Below are 15,975 nucleotides of genomic sequence, written 5' to 3' on the forward strand. Positions count from 1 at the left end.
AGTAAAAATTTTACAATTCTTTTGAATGGGAGCACATGGAAAACAGTGAGAAGTAGTTAAGGTTGCTTTAACAGTTGACTTAAGGGGATACATATGAAATCCTGGCAGGTGGGATGCCGGCTATCACTATACCGTCAGCAGATGCGCATGTGCCGGAATCCCGTCAGCAAGTCCCCTTGCGAGCTCGCTCGGCACAGGGTCTATTCCCACTTGATTGGTGGAGTGGACCAACCAACCAAGTGGGAATACCGGGCGGATGTCGGGATTCCTTATGTCTTCAAAATGCCGGCTGTCGGGATTCTATTCCGTCATCAGTCTCCTGAATGCCGTGATCCTAACAGCTGGTATGTTGATTGCATCCTGACTCAAGAGTCAACAAGACAACAAATGTTTGTTCTGTCACATTTGGGTGTTTAACAAATACAGATGAAACACACTTGTCATCTTGTCATTTTAATGCATATGAAATTTACTAACAAATGCTAACATAAATGTAACTCAGGTTAATGTGATTTTATTTGTATTTTACCATGTATCAAAAAAAGTAATATTAAGCACTAATATTTATATACAGGTGGCACTTGATATGCCTGCTGTCGGGATCCTAGCGCTCAGCATACGGGCACCGGAATCCTGACACCCAGCATACCGACAACTATTTTCCCTCTTGGTGTGTCCACGACACCCCTGGAGGGAGAATAAATAGCATGGCCCGCATAGCGCGTCACTGTTCCCGAAGAGTGGCGAGCGCAGCGAGCCTGCAAGGGGCTCTTTTGCACTCGACCTGCTGCCGGCATACCGATGGTCAGGATCACGGTGCTGGTATGCTGGACGCTAGGATCCCAAGCGCCAGAATACCGTTGTAGACCCTTATATACAGTTAAAGTATAAAGGACATTTCGTAAATTAACTTATTCAAGAGTAAATGTTAGTTGATTGCTACATGTGCAGTATGTACTAAATACACAAATATATGAAGAGTACTGTATAAGAAATTTTGTATATTGTATGTACAGTATGTGGGTGATATGCAAATCATGTAGCATCATTTCCTATTCAGTAACATCTTGTTATACATAAAGACAGAGCAATGTTCTGCTGATCATCTCATAAAGTGTCCATTAGTACTAAACACAGCAACAATGAAAGCTGCACTGGGCTTGTTTATATCACTAACATGTTTATCAGGTGAGACCCATATGAGACTTATCCTTGGTGATCAAAATGTGCTAATAAATTAATTATTACTATAGAGATGAGTTTGTGACAGAATTTCTATTGTTTATATTCCAGGTGTCCAGTGTGATGCCCGACTTGCCCAATCATCAGACCCAGTGCTGGTAAAGCCTGGAAACTCTCATAAACTGTCCTGTGAAGGATCTGGGTTCACTTTCAGCAGCTATAGGATGCACTGGGTTAGACAGTTTCCTGACAGAAGGTTACAATGGGTGTCTGCTATTAGAGGTAATTGGAAGAGTACATTCTATCATGATTCCCTTAAAGAACGATTTACAATCTCCAGAGAAAATAATAAGAACATGCTACATCTGCAAATGGCCAACATGAAAGCTGAAGACACTGCAGTGTACTATTGTGCTAGAGACACACTAGTAGAAAACATCCCATGGCTGTGTCAAAAATGTATTGACAGTTTTTTTTATGTCCGTAGGTGGCAGCACATACTGTATTAAGAGGATATTAGAGGATAAAATGGGTGAAAACACAAATATGGAATAAACAGTATTATTAAGTATATATTAGAGATGTTCTCTGGACCATTTTTACTGGATTTGGATGTGTATTTACTGTGACTCTGATTCATCACCCAGCTTTGGATTTGGATTTGCCAAACAGGTGTGACTAGTTTCTATTTGGATTTGCATTTTATTTTCCAAAAAATGTACAAAAAAAGCTAAAATCACATAGTTTGTAGAGATGAGCGGGTTCGGTTTCTCTGAATCCGAACCCGCCAGAACTTCATGGTTTTTTTCACGGGTCCGAGCAGACTCGGATCTTCCCGCCTTGCTCGGTTAACCCGAGCGCGCCCGAACGTCATCATGACGCTGTCGGATTCTCGCGAGGCTCGGATTCTATCGCGAGACTCGGATTCTATATAAGGAGCCGCGCGTCGCCGCCATTTTCACACGTGCATTGAGATTGATAGGGAGAGGACGTGGCTGGCGTCCTCTCCATTTAGATTATAAGAGACTGAGAGAGATTTACTGGAGCTGACTAGGAGGAGTACTGTTACTGTAGAAGTGTAGAGACTGAGTGGAGAGAGTTTACTAGTGAGGACAGTGCAGTTTACTTTATAATCCGTTCTCTGCCTGAAAAAAGCGATACACAGCACACAGTGACTCAGTCACATACCATATCTGTGTGCACTGCTCAGGCTCAGGCCAGTGTGCTGCATCATCTATTATCTATATATAATATTATATATATCTGTCTGACTGCTCAGCTCACGCAGCTTATAATTGTGGGGGAGACTGGGGAGCACTACTGCAGTGCCAGTTATAGGTTATAGCAGGAGCCAGGAGTACATAATATATTATATAGTGAGTGACCACCAGACACACAGTGCAGTTTATTTAATATATCCGTTCTCTGCCTGAAAAAAGCGATACACACAGTGACTCAGTCAGTCACATACCATATCTGTGTGCACTGCTCAGGCTCAGGCCAGTGTGCTGCATCATCTATTATCTATATATAATATTATATATATCTGTCTGACTGCTCAGCTCACACAGCTTATAATTGTGGGGGAGACTGGGGAGCACTACTGCAGTGCCAGTTATAGGTTATAGCAGGAGCCAGGAGTACATAATATATTATATAGTGAGTGACCACCAGACACACAGTGCAGTTTATTTAATATATCCGTTCTCTGCCTGAAAAAAGCGATACACACAGTGACTCAGTCAGTCACATACCATATCTGTGTGCACTGCTCAGGCTCAGGCCAGTGTGCTGCATCATCTATATATATTATATATCTGTCTGACTGCTCAGCTCACACAGCTTATAATTGTGGGGGAGACTGGGGAGCACTATGCAGTGCCAGTTATAGGTTATAGCAGGAGCCAGGAGTACATATTATATTAAAATTAAACAGTGCACACTTTTGCTGCAGGAGTGCCACTGCCAGTGTGACTGACCAGTGACCTGACCACACTGACCACCAGTATAGTTAGTAGTATACTTATATTGTGATTGCCTGAAAAAGTTAAACACTCGTCGTGTGACTTCACTTGTGTGTTTTTTTTTTTTTATTCTATAAAAATAAAACTCATTCTGCTGACAGACAGTGTCCAGCAGGTCCGTCATTATATAATATATAATATATACCTGTCCGGCTGCAGTAGTGATATATATATATTTTTTATATCATTTATCATCCAGTCGCAGCAGACACAGTACGGTAGTTCACGGCTGTGGCTACCTCTGTGTCTCTGCACTCGGCAGGCAGTCCGTCCATAATTGTAATACCACCTAACCGTGGATTTTTTTCATTCTTCTTTATACATACATAGTTACATAGACATCTTCTCTTTATCAACCAGTCTATATTAGCTGCAGACACAGTACAGTACGGTAGTTCACGGCTGTGGCTACCTCTGTGTCTGCACTCGGCAGGCAGTCCGTCCATAATTGTATACCACCTAACCGTGGTTTTTTTTCATTCTTCTTTATACATACATAGTTACATAGACATCTTCTCTTTATCAACCAGTCTATATTAGCTGCAGACACAGTACAGTACGGTAGTTCACGGCTGTGGCTACCTCTGTGTCTGCACTCGGCAGGCAGTCCGTCCATAATTGTATACCACCTAACCGTGGATTTTTTTCAGTCTTCTTTATACATACATAGTTACATAGACATCTTCTCTTTATCAACCAGTCTATATTAGCTGCAGACACAGTACAGTACGGTAGTTCACGGCTGTGGCTACCTCTGTGTCTGCAGTCGGCAGGCAGTCCATAATTGTATACTAGTATCCATCTCCATTGTTTACCTGAGGTGCCTTTTAGTTGTGCCTATTAAAATATGGAGAACAAAAATGTTGAGGTTCCAAAATTAGGGAAAGATCAAGATCCACTTCCACCTCGTGCTGAAGCTGCTGCCACTAGTCATGGCCGAGATGATGAAATGCCAGCAACGTCGTCTGCCAAGGCCGATGCCCAATGTCATAGTACAGAGCATGTCAAATCCAAAACACCAAATATCAGAAAAAAAAGGACTCCAAAACCTAAAATAAAATTGTCGGAGGAGAAGCGTAAACTTGCCAATATGCCATTTACCACACGGAGTGGCAAGGAACGGCTGAGGCCCTGGCCTATGTTCATGGCTAGTGGTTCAGCTTCACATGAGGATGGAAGCACTCAGCCTCTCGCTAGAAAAATGAAAAGACTCAAGCTGGCAAAAGCAGCACAGCAAAGAACTGTGCATTCTTCGAAATCCCAAATCCACAAGGAGAGTCCAATTGTGTCGGTTGCGATGCCTGACCTTCCCAACACTGGACGTGAAGAGCATGCGCCTTCCACCATTTGCACGCCCCCTGCAAGTGCTGGAAGGAGCACCCGCAGTCCAGTTCCTGATAGTCAGATTGAAGATGTCAGTGTTGAAGTACACCAGGATGAGGAGGATATGGGTGTTGCTGGCGCTGGGGAGGAAATTGACCAGGAGGATTCTGATGGTGAGGTGGTTTGTTTAAGTCAGGCACCCGGGGAGACACCTGTTGTCCGTGGGAGGAATATGGCCGTTGACATGCCAGGTGAAAATACCAAAAAAATCAGCTCTTCGGTGTGGAGGTATTTCACCAGAAATGCGGACAACAGGTGTCAAGCCGTGTGTTCCCTTTGTCAAGCTGTAATAAGTAGGGGTAAGGACGTTAACCACCTCGGAACATCCTCCCTTATACGTCACCTGCAGCGCATTCATAATAAGTCAGTGACAAGTTCAAAAACTTTGGGTGACAGCGGAAGCAGTCCACTGACCAGTAAATCCCTTCCTCTTGTAACCAAGCTCACGCAAACCACCCCACCAACTCCCTCAGTGTCAATTTCCTCCTTCCCCAGGAATGCCAATAGTCCTGCAGGCCATGTCACTGGCAATTCTGACGAGTCCTCTCCTGCCTGGGATTCCTCCGATGCATCCTTGCGTGTAACGCCTACTGCTGCTGGCGCTGCTGTTGTTGCCGCTGGGAGTCGATGGTCATCCCAGAGGGGAAGTCGTAAGCCCACTTGTACTACTTCCAGTAAGCAATTGACTGTTCAACAGTCCTTTGCGAGGAAGATGAAATATCACAGCAGTCATCCTACTGCAAAGCGGATAACTGAGGCCTTGACAACTATGTTGGTGTTAGACGTGCGTCCGGTATCCGCCGTTAGTTCACAGGGAACTAGACAATTTATTGAGGCAGTGTGCCCCCGTTACCAAATACCATCTAGGTTCCACTTCTCTAGGCAGGCGATACCGAGAATGTACACGGACGTCAGAAAAAGACTCACCAGTGTCCTAAAAAATGCAGTTGTACCCAATGTCCACTTAACCACGGACATGTGGACAAGTGGAGCAGGGCAGGGTCAGGACTATATGACTGTGACAGCCCACTGGGTAGATGTATGGACTCCCGCCGCAAGAACAGCAGCGGCGGCACCAGTAGCAGCATCTCGCAAACGCCAACTCTTTCCTAGGCAGGCTACGCTTTGTATCACCGCTTTCCAGAATACGCACACAGCTGAAAACCTCTTACGGCAACTGAGGAAGATCATCGCGGAATGGCTTACCCCAATTGGACTCTCCTGTGGATTTGTGGCATCGGACAACGCCAGCAATATTGTGTGTGCATTAAATATGGGCAAATTCCAGCACGTCCCATGTTTTGCACATACCTTGAATTTGGTGGTGCAGAATTTTTTAAAAAACGACAGGGGCGTGCAAGAGATGCTGTCGGTGGCCAGAAGAATTGCGGGACACTTTCGGCGTACAGGCACCACGTACAGAAGACTGGAGCACCACCAAAAACTACTGAACCTGCCCTGCCATCATCTGAAGCAAGAAGTGGTAACGAGGTGGAATTCAACCCTCTATATGCTTCAGAGGTTGGAGGAGCAGCAAAAGGCCATTCAAGCCTATACAATTGAGCACGATATAGGAGGTGGAATGCACCTGTCTCAAGTGCAGTGGAGAATGATTTCAACGTTGTGCAAGGTTCTGATGCCCTTTGAACTTGCCACACGTGAAGTCAGTTCAGACACTGCCAGCCTGAGTCAGGTCATTCCCCTCATCAGGCTTTTGCAGAAGAAGCTGGAGGCATTGAAGAAGGAGCTAAAAGGGAGCGATTCCGCTAGGCATGTGGGACTTGTGGATGCAGCCCTTAATTCGCTTAACAAGGATTCACGGGTGGTCAATCTGTTGAAATCAGAGCACTACATTTTGGCCACCGTGCTCGATCCTAGATTTAAAGCCTACCTTGGATCTCTCTTTCCGGCAGACACAAGTCTGCTGGGGTTGAAAGACCTGCTGGTGACAAAATTGTCAAGTCAAGCGGAACGCGACCTGTCAACATCTCCTCCTTCACATTCTCCCGCAACTGGGGGTGCGAGGAAAAGGCTCAGAATTCCGAGCCCACCCGCTGGCGGTGATGCAGGGCAGTCTGGAGCGACTGCTGATGCTGACATCTGGTCCGGACTGAAGGACCTGACAACGATTACGGACATGTCGTCTACTGTCACTGCATATGATTCTCTCAACATTGATAGAATGGTGGAGGATTATATGAGTGACCGCATCCAAGTAGGCACGTCACACAGTCCGTACTTATACTGGCAGGAAAAAGAGGCAATTTGGAGGCCCTTGCACAAACTGGCTTTATTCTACCTAAGTTGCCCTCCCACAAGTGTGTACTCCGAAAGAGTGTTTAGTGCCGCCGCTCACCTTGTCAGCAATCGGCGTACGAGGTTACATCCAGAAAATGTGGAGAAGATGATGTTCATTAAAATGAATTATAATCAATTCCTCCGCGGAGACATTGACCAGCAGCAATTGCCTCCACAAAGTACACAGGGAGCTGAGATGGTGGATTCCAGTGGGGACGAATTGATAATCTGTGAGGAGGGGGATGTACACGGTGATATATCGGAGGGTGAAGATGAGGTGGACATCTTGCCTCTGTAGAGCCAGTTTGTGCAAGGAGAGATTAATTGCTTCTTTTTTGGGGGGGTCCAAACCAACCCGTCATATCAGTCAGTCGTGTGGCAGACCCTGTCACTGAAATGATGGGTTGGTTAAAGTGTGCATGTCCTGTTTTGTTTATACAACATAAGGGTGGGTGGGAGGGCCCAAGGACAATTCCATCTTGCACCTCTTTTTTCTTTTCTTTTTCTTTGCATCATGTGCTGATTGGGGAGGGTTTTTTGGAAGGGACATCCTGCGTGACACTGCAGTGCCACTCCTAGATGGGCCCGGTGTTTGTGTCGGCCACTAGGGTCGCTAATCTTACTCACACAGTCAGCTACCTCATTGCGCCTCTTTTTTTCTTTGCGTCATGTGCTGTTTGGGGAGGGTTTTTTGGAAGGGACATCCTGCGTGACACTGCAGTGCCACTCCTAGATGGGCCCGGTGTTTGTGTCGGCCACTAGGGTCGCTAATCTTACTCACACAGCTACCTCATTGCGCCTCTTTTTTTCTTTGCGTCATGTGCTGTTTGGGGAGGGTTTTTTGGAAGGGACATCCTGCGTGACACTGCAGTGCCACTCCTAGATGGGCCCGGTGTTTGTGTCGGCCACTAGGGTCGCTAATCTTACTCACACAGCTACCTCATTGCGCCTCTTTTTTTCTTTGCGTCATGTGCTGTTTGGGGAGGGTTTTTTGGAAGGGCCATCCTGCGTGACACTGCAGTGCCACTCCTAGATGGGCCCGGTGTTTGTGTCGGCCACTAGGGTCGCTAATCTTACTCACACAGCTACCTCATTGCGCCTCTTTTTTTCTTTGCGTCATGTGCTGTTTGGGGAGGGTTTTTTGGAAGGGACATCCTGCGTGACACTGCAGTGCCACTCCTAGATGGGCCCGGTGTTTGTGTCGGCCACTAGGGTCGCTTATCTTACTCACACAGCGACCTCGGTGCAAATTTTAGGACTAAAAATAATATTGTGAGGTGTGAGGTATTCAGAATAGACTGAAAATGAGTGTAAATTATGGTTTTTGAGGTTAATAATACTTTGGGATCAAAATGACCCCCAAATTCTATGATTTAAGCTGTTTTTTAGTGTTTTTTGAAAAAAACACCCGAATCCAAAACACACCCGAATCCGACAAAAAAAATTCGGTGAGGTTTTGCCAAAACGCGTTCGAACCCAAAACACGGCCGCGGAACCGAACCCAAAACCAAAACACAAAACCCGAAAAATTTCAGGCGCTCATCTCTAATAGTTTGGTCCTTTTATTCTTCCTATAGTATTGTTAGTCTCAATAACATTAATGTTCATTCATTTCCAGTCAATTGTGACCACCTGACATCACAATATTGTTTTCACTAACATTGGGCAAAGGCTGCAGCGAGCTGGCTGGTTACTAAGCGACAGAGCAGCACAATCACATGGTAGTTTATAGTACATCTACTAAACATTGCCACAGCATACTTGGGTAGAATACACAGAACAGTAAAATAAATATATATATATATATATATATATATATATATATATATATATATATATATATACACACACACAACTGTGGGTCCGGCACTCCATAAAATGATGATCAGCTGCTCCCGGTGCCCTCATAAGGGAAGGTATAGCAAATACAGGTAGGTGTTGTGGCACTCAGGATATTGAAAACAAGACTCACAGTCAGCGTGGGTATCACACGCTGACTGTGATGTTTTCAATATCCTGAGTGCCGCATCACCTATTTGCTATATATATATATATTTATATGCAAAAAAGGAAAAAATAGCGCCACTTGTGGTAAGTTAACCTTCACAATTATGTATAATATATGTCCAAAAATACACTCCCTTGGTACAAAGGGTGTCAGCAGGCCCCTAAATAAAAACAGCAGTGGTAAGCTGCTGTAAAAAGTGTTATAGAAACCAAGAATATGGGCACAAGCGACCAATGGTGTCTATAGTAAAGGAACGTAAAAAGATTTTTTATATAGAAAGTAAAAGCATATTTATTTTACACGATTAAAAAACACTGATATACTTTAGTTTAAGAAAACATGCTTAAGCATAAGAATTCATAAAAAATGTGAACAAAAATATGGTTAAACGAGAAGAAAAAATCTAAAAGTACAAGGTACACATCGGTTTGTAGTAAATGTGTAAAAAGTGCTTATCTTAGGTTCAGGAGGTTGGTCTGGGAAAAATCATGGAATGCCCAACGCGTTTCGTCCTTTAGGACTTCCTTGATGAAGGACACCATTGGTCGCTTGTGCCCATATTCTTGGTTTCTATATATATATATATATATATATATATATATATATATATAATTATTTTTAACTTACAGTTTGGTTCAAAATGTTTGGAGTCATAGGGTTATGATCAATGGAAACTAGGGTAAAGCGCACCAAACAGTACAAACAATAGATCTATTTTTTTTTTTTTACTTGCAGTTTGGTTCAAACTGCGTGGAGTCACAGGGCTTATAGATGCACTTAAATAAAGTGCACTAAGGTAAAGTGCACCAAACAGTACAAACAATAGATATGTATTTTTTAATTATTGTGGGTTTTTTAACTTGCAGCTCGGTTCAAATTGCGTGGATCACAGGGCTTATAGATGTACTTAAGCACAGTGCACTAGGGTAAAGTGCACCAAACAGTACATTTTAAAGAGTAGAGTATAGCACAGCATACAGCAGTGTGCCCCCTATACAGTCACTATAAAGAATACAGCCACATGTGAGTCTGAACACAGCACAGCCAATACAGTAGAGTATAGTGCAGCATACATCAGCATGCAGTGCTCACCAGACACAATCACCATATAGCACAGCCAATTGTGAGTCTCTGGACACAGTACAGTCAGTACAGCAGAGTACAAAACAGCAGCATCCATTACAGTAAAATGGTGCAGAGTCCCGGCTGCAGCACCTTATATAGAATCCAAGTCCTCAACCCCGCTGTGGGATCAGGTTCTGGTGGGAACACCTGATCCTCAATGTTTGGGCTCGGGCGACTCTTAAAAATGGCCGCTCTGTACCTGCCTTTGCAGCCAAGCTGCGGAGGCAGGGAGGCATACACAATTCAGTGATGTGATTGCAATTGAATTGCGATCACATTGCTGGCTGGTATTTGTACACTGGGCGGCCTTGCCCATTGCTGGGTGGCACCCAGCATGCGATTGCAAGCAGTTGCAGTTTTGCTGTTTTAGCAAAACTGCAACTGAAGCTGAAGAGGGTCCATAATGCCCAAAGTACAAGTGTACCTTATTCACATAAAGCCCACAATAGTTGAGCCTCTAACACATATAATGCTCACATTGCTCCTTATACACATAATGCCCACAGCAGTTGTGCACCTTACACATATAGTGCCCACAGTAGTTGTGCCGCTTTTACATAATGCCCACAGTAGTTCAGCCCATTACACACATAATGCCTACAGTAGTTGTATCGTTTACTCATATAATGCCCACAGTAGTTGTGCCCATTACACATACAATATAATGCCAACAGTATTTGTGCTGCTTGTACACATAATGCCCACAATAGTTGTGCCCCTTACACATATAATGCCCACAGTAGTGTTGCTGCATACCCACATACTGCCCACAGTAGTTGTGCCCTTTACACATGTAATGCCCAAAGTAGTTGTGCAGTTTACACACATAATGCCCACAGTATCTGTGCCCCTTATACATATAATGCCTAGAGTGGTTGTGCCGCTTGCCCACATAATGCCCACAGTAGTTGTGCTTTTTACATATGCTTACAATCATATTACCCACGGTAGTTGTGCTGCTTACACACATAATGCCCACACTTGTGCCCCTTACACTCATAATGCCCACAGTAGCAGTGCCCCTTACACACATAATGCCCACCGTAGTTGTGGACACAGTATTTCAGATGAGGCCATATCAATGACCTATACAGTGGCATTATTACTTCTTTTTTTCTGCTACTAATTCCTCTCCCTATGCAACCAAGCATAAGACTTGCCTTTCTCATTGCTTTGTTGTATTGCATTCCTGCCTTTAATTCACTTGAGATAGTGACTCCTAAATCCCTTTCCTCCTCAGTAGTTTCCATTATGGTACCCTTGATACTATATTTAGCCTTTGGGTTTTTGAGACCCAAGTGCATGAGTTTGCATTATTTAGCATTAAATTGTAGTTGCCACTTTCTTGACCATTTCTCAAGTCTAGCTAGATCATTAATCATTTGTTTTATTCCTCCCGGTGTGTCTATCCTGTTGCATATCTTTGTGTCATCTGAAAAAGGTCATACGTTCCCTTCAATACCATTTGCAATGTCACCAACAAAGATATTTCTCATACGTCCTAGAGGATGCTGGGGATGCTTCAAGAGCCATGGGGTATAGACGGGATCCGCAGGAGACATAGGCACACTTTAAGACTTTTTGATTGGGTGTGAACTGGCTCCTCCGTCTATGTCCCTCCTCCAGACTCCAGTTTAGATTTTGTGCCCAGAGAGACTGGTCACACACAGGGGAGCTCTACTGAGTTTCTCTGAAAAGACTTTATGTTAGGTTTATTATTTTCAGGGTGACCTGCTGGCTACAGGCTCCCTGCTTCGTGGGAGTGAGGGGAGAGAAGCAGACCTACTTCTTAAGAGTTCAAGGGCTCTGCTTCTTAGGCTACTGGACACCATTAGCTCCAGAGGGTTCGATCACTTGGTACGCCTAGCTGCTTGTTCCCCGAGCCGCACCGTCTCCACCCTCACAGAGCCGGAAGAAAGAAGCCGGGTGAGTATAAAGAAGAAAAGAAGACTTCAGTGACGGCAGAAGACTTCAGTGTTGTGCGCGCCATGCTCCCACACACACACACACACACAGCGGCACTGGCAGGGTGCAGGGCGCAGGGAGGGCGCACTGGGCAGTATGGACACTGAAGCTTCTTAAACTGGCAAATATGACTATTATAAGTGCCTAGGCACTAAACATAGACCCCCGCCAGTATAAATATGTGAATTTGAGCAGGGTTTGAAGCGCGCCAGTGAGGGGGCGTGGCTTAGCCCTCACAGCACTTCCACAGAGACGCTGGTCCTTCCTGAATACTCCTGTATAGATCAGAGTGGAAAACGAGGGGGGGGGGGGGGGCAAAGTGGTTTGGTGTATTATAAATTGAAATAAAAACACTATATCATGGGCGCTGGGGGAAATGAGCTGGTAAATCTCCTTCTGTGTTTCCATGGCATAATGTACTGGAGTCTATCCTTTATAGCCATTGTAATGTCGGTGGGTGTTGGTACATGTGTGTAGGCATATTTGAGGCTGGGGGCTCTGCCACAAAGGGAATGACTATGTCGGTGCTGTCGACTCCTAATGGTACTTGATACATGTAAATATGTCAACATGGACTTCCGGTTCCGGGACCCATGGAGTGAGCCGCACACTACAGGAGCTCCGTCCCGCCGCCCACCGCAATAAACCTTTTCAAGGCTGTTACAGCCTCTACATCACCCGGCATACCCTCTGCAAATACTGCGGTCAGCATGGACCGCTATGTGACGCCCATGGCTGCGGCTACACAGGCTCCTGCAGGCGTAAATGCGAGGCTGGAAAAGCGCCGCGCGGGAACCAACATGGCGCCTGGCGCCGGCCCTGAAGTCACCTCCCCAGCCTCCAAAAAAGTCGCGGCCGAGGGGACAGACATCACAGGATCACAGGTATGCCGTGACCCTGAAGCCCCTGTAACGTATGGAGATGTAGTGGCAGCAATAAAGGCAACCATGGCCCCTCTATTATCACAGGCTGTCACTGATATCACTACACAGCTGCAGCACTTACAGCAGAGAGTCTCTCACACTGAATCCCAGCTGCAAGCTGCAACTCATGATATTGAGGGACTGCATCACTCAGTAAAATCTCTTACCACAGAGAATTATCAAATATGGAATAAGCTAGATGATATGGAAAATCGCTCAAGAAGAAATAATATCAGATTGGTGGGTTTACCAGAGTCACTTAAGGGCACAGCACTAGCTCATTTTGTACGTGTCACCCTGCCTACACTTTTGGGCATAGAACGAGACTGCAGTGATCTAGTTATTGAGAGGGTCCATCGTGTAGGCCCTGTCCCCACCCCCGCCAGACCGCGTCCACGGGTAACACTGTTTCGCTGTCTAAACTACCTTCATAAAATGGCATTCTGGTCTGCATCCCGAAAAATGAAAGATATCCAATGGGAGGGTAATAAGCTTTTCATATTCCAGGACTATTCGGTGGAACTGACCCGGGCCCGTAAAGCGTTTTCACCTATTTGCACTCAACTTGTGTCCGAGGGCCGCAAGTTTGGATTACTCTACCCCGCACGCTTACGCATTTATGAGGGTACCTCCCACAAAGATTTTCTGTCACCCGCAGACGCAGTGGCCTACCTCCGTAATATCTCTAGAGAAGACGCCACAGATATTACAGACATCCCTTCGGCGGCTGCTGGATTATAATATACAGGTTTTCCCCCTGCGATTTCATCATATCTTCTGCGTGAACTGTGCTGATTCTTCTTTTTGCATCATAGTGACTGCTGCCGCTCTATATTTGATTCGGCTTCATTATATCTTCGATATGATTACATATATACAAAACAAGAAGAAAAAAAAAATGTTCTATAATTGTTTATTATGTTACTTGCATATATTGGGGACTCCCCCATTATCATGGACTTCCATGGTTATGTTTGCTTATTTGTAATCTTTCCCATATATTCTTTACATTACTCGACTCACTACATTTCGCCCAGGAGCTGTTGTTTTTAGGAGTATGCTGTTACCCTGCCTGTTTTTTGTGGGATGCTGGGTGGGTATAGATAATAGAAATATGGCGGTGGGGAGGGGATCCTCCTTTCCTGTTAGTGCCCATCACTGTATACTCGGGCGCGGGTACACCATCACTGGTGCTCGCTCATGCTTGATGACCGGAGGTCACTGGCCACTGGCATATTAGTGACTTTTAAAATTGTACTTCTACGATTGTACAGCCTGTTACTCACGATTGCCTCCTATCTCCCTTTTTCTTCTCTTGTTTTGTCTCTTTCCACCCCCCACTTCCCCATCCCCCATCCATCAGGTTGTGATTATGTCGCTGTTTCTTGTGAAGGTGGTAAAGAACGCATCTGTTTTGCCTTTTCCTCTGACATATGGCTGACCTGACGGTAGGATCCTGGAATGTTGGGGGCTTTAATTCCCCAGCAAAGAGACGGAAAATACTCCTCTATCTTAATAAACAACGGGTAGACCTGGCGCTCCTCCAGGAAACACACCTGACTTCAGAGGAGACGGCAAAACTAAATGCTTTGAATTGGCGAGTATTGGGGTTTACCTCTTTCAATTCTAAAGCCAGAGGTGTTGCTATATTGATCAAACGTTCTATCCCGGCAGAAGTTCTGTCCACTGTGGCTGATCCTGAGGGTCGTTATGTGATACTATCTGCTAAGATACATGGTAGAGTTTATTCAATGTGTAATGTATATGCACCTAACGTCTATTCTAAGAAATTTTTTCAGTCCTTACTGGCCAAACTGACTCCCTTCCTCACAGATCCCTTGATACTCAGTGGAGATTTCAACCTTATCTCCTCCTCCTACCTAGACAGATCACACCCACCAACAAGACCTCTCTCATTGCTCAAATTCGGGGTACCCCTACTGGCTGAAAGACTGCAGGTAGTAGATATTTGGAGAGCCTTACACCCCACAGACAAAGAATACACCTGCCTCTCTGCGGCCCATCATACATTGTCTAGGATAGACTACATTTTATTATCCCATTCTCTTCTACCACATATATCCGACTCTCAAATTGAGGCAATATCTCTGTCGGACCATGCTCTAGTCACAGCGACCCTTCACTTTCCAGACGCTCCCTCATCTCCAAAATTGTGGAGATTCCCTACATATCTAGCCAACTCCCTGAAATTTCAACAAAGACTGGAATCTTCTTGGGAATCTTATAAGACTAATAATTCATCCCATTTAGATGAGGATCCTATATTATTTTGGATGACCGCAAAGTCGGTTCTCCGAGGTGATATAATATCCTATGTCTCCGCCACTAACAAGAAATACGCCTCTAAGTACCTAGAGTTCCAGAAACCCCTGTCGACGGCCTATCAGCAATACAAATCCTCTCCTACTCCACACAACCGTCTTCTTTATTTGGAGGCCAAAACACATTTCGATGAATTTATGTCTTCCATGGGTAATAGGTTCTCATTTTCAGTGAATCACAGGTTTTATAAGTTTGGCAATAGAACTGGAAAATTGTTAACGACTCTTCTTACTGGTTCCCGCCCTCCCATGGTCACCCATCCCTTACGCACCACCACTGGCGCATTAACTACAAACAACCAAGAAATCTCTGAGATAATGAAATCTTTCTATAAAGATTTATACTCCTCAACACCACATCCCTCCCCTTACACGGAACCCACCCCTCCACTATGGCCCAAGGAGTTTTGGGACACCCTTCCTATCCCCCAACTTCAACCCTCCATGGTACAATCATTGCTTGATCCGATCTCATTGGAAGAAGTCCAGAGTATCATTGGTCAATTTGGCAGAGATAAAGCACCGGGTCCTGATGGCTTTAGTGCCGATTTTTATAAAATCCTTTTACCCCGCATAGGGGACACTCTAGTGTCTGTACTAAATGCGATTTTGTCCTCTGACACACTTCCCAGACATTTTAATACTGCTGTCCTTAAAGTCCTTCCTAAACCGGGTAGAGATTTGTCCCAGCCTGGATCATATCGCCCGATCTCATTGTTAAATCT

General features: G+C 44.9%; 1 gene segment (V, D, J or C); it reads left to right on the forward strand.

The window, feature by feature from the left end:
• The first annotated feature begins 1,126 nt into the window (after positions 1-1,126).
• The window catches only part of LOC134891437 (Ig heavy chain V region 7-39-like), a 31,377-nt gene continuing 16,528 nt past the window's right edge, over positions 1,127-15,975 (forward strand). The window contains 2 exon segments of the V gene segment in view: positions 1,127-1,188; positions 1,294-1,464. Of these exon segments, the coding sequence occupies positions 1,143-1,188; positions 1,294-1,464 (217 nt within the window).

The sequence above is a fragment of the Pseudophryne corroboree genome, chromosome 1 (assembly GCF_028390025.1).
Source record: "Pseudophryne corroboree isolate aPseCor3 chromosome 1, aPseCor3.hap2, whole genome shotgun sequence".
NCBI lineage: Eukaryota > Metazoa > Chordata > Amphibia > Anura > Myobatrachidae > Pseudophryne > Pseudophryne corroboree.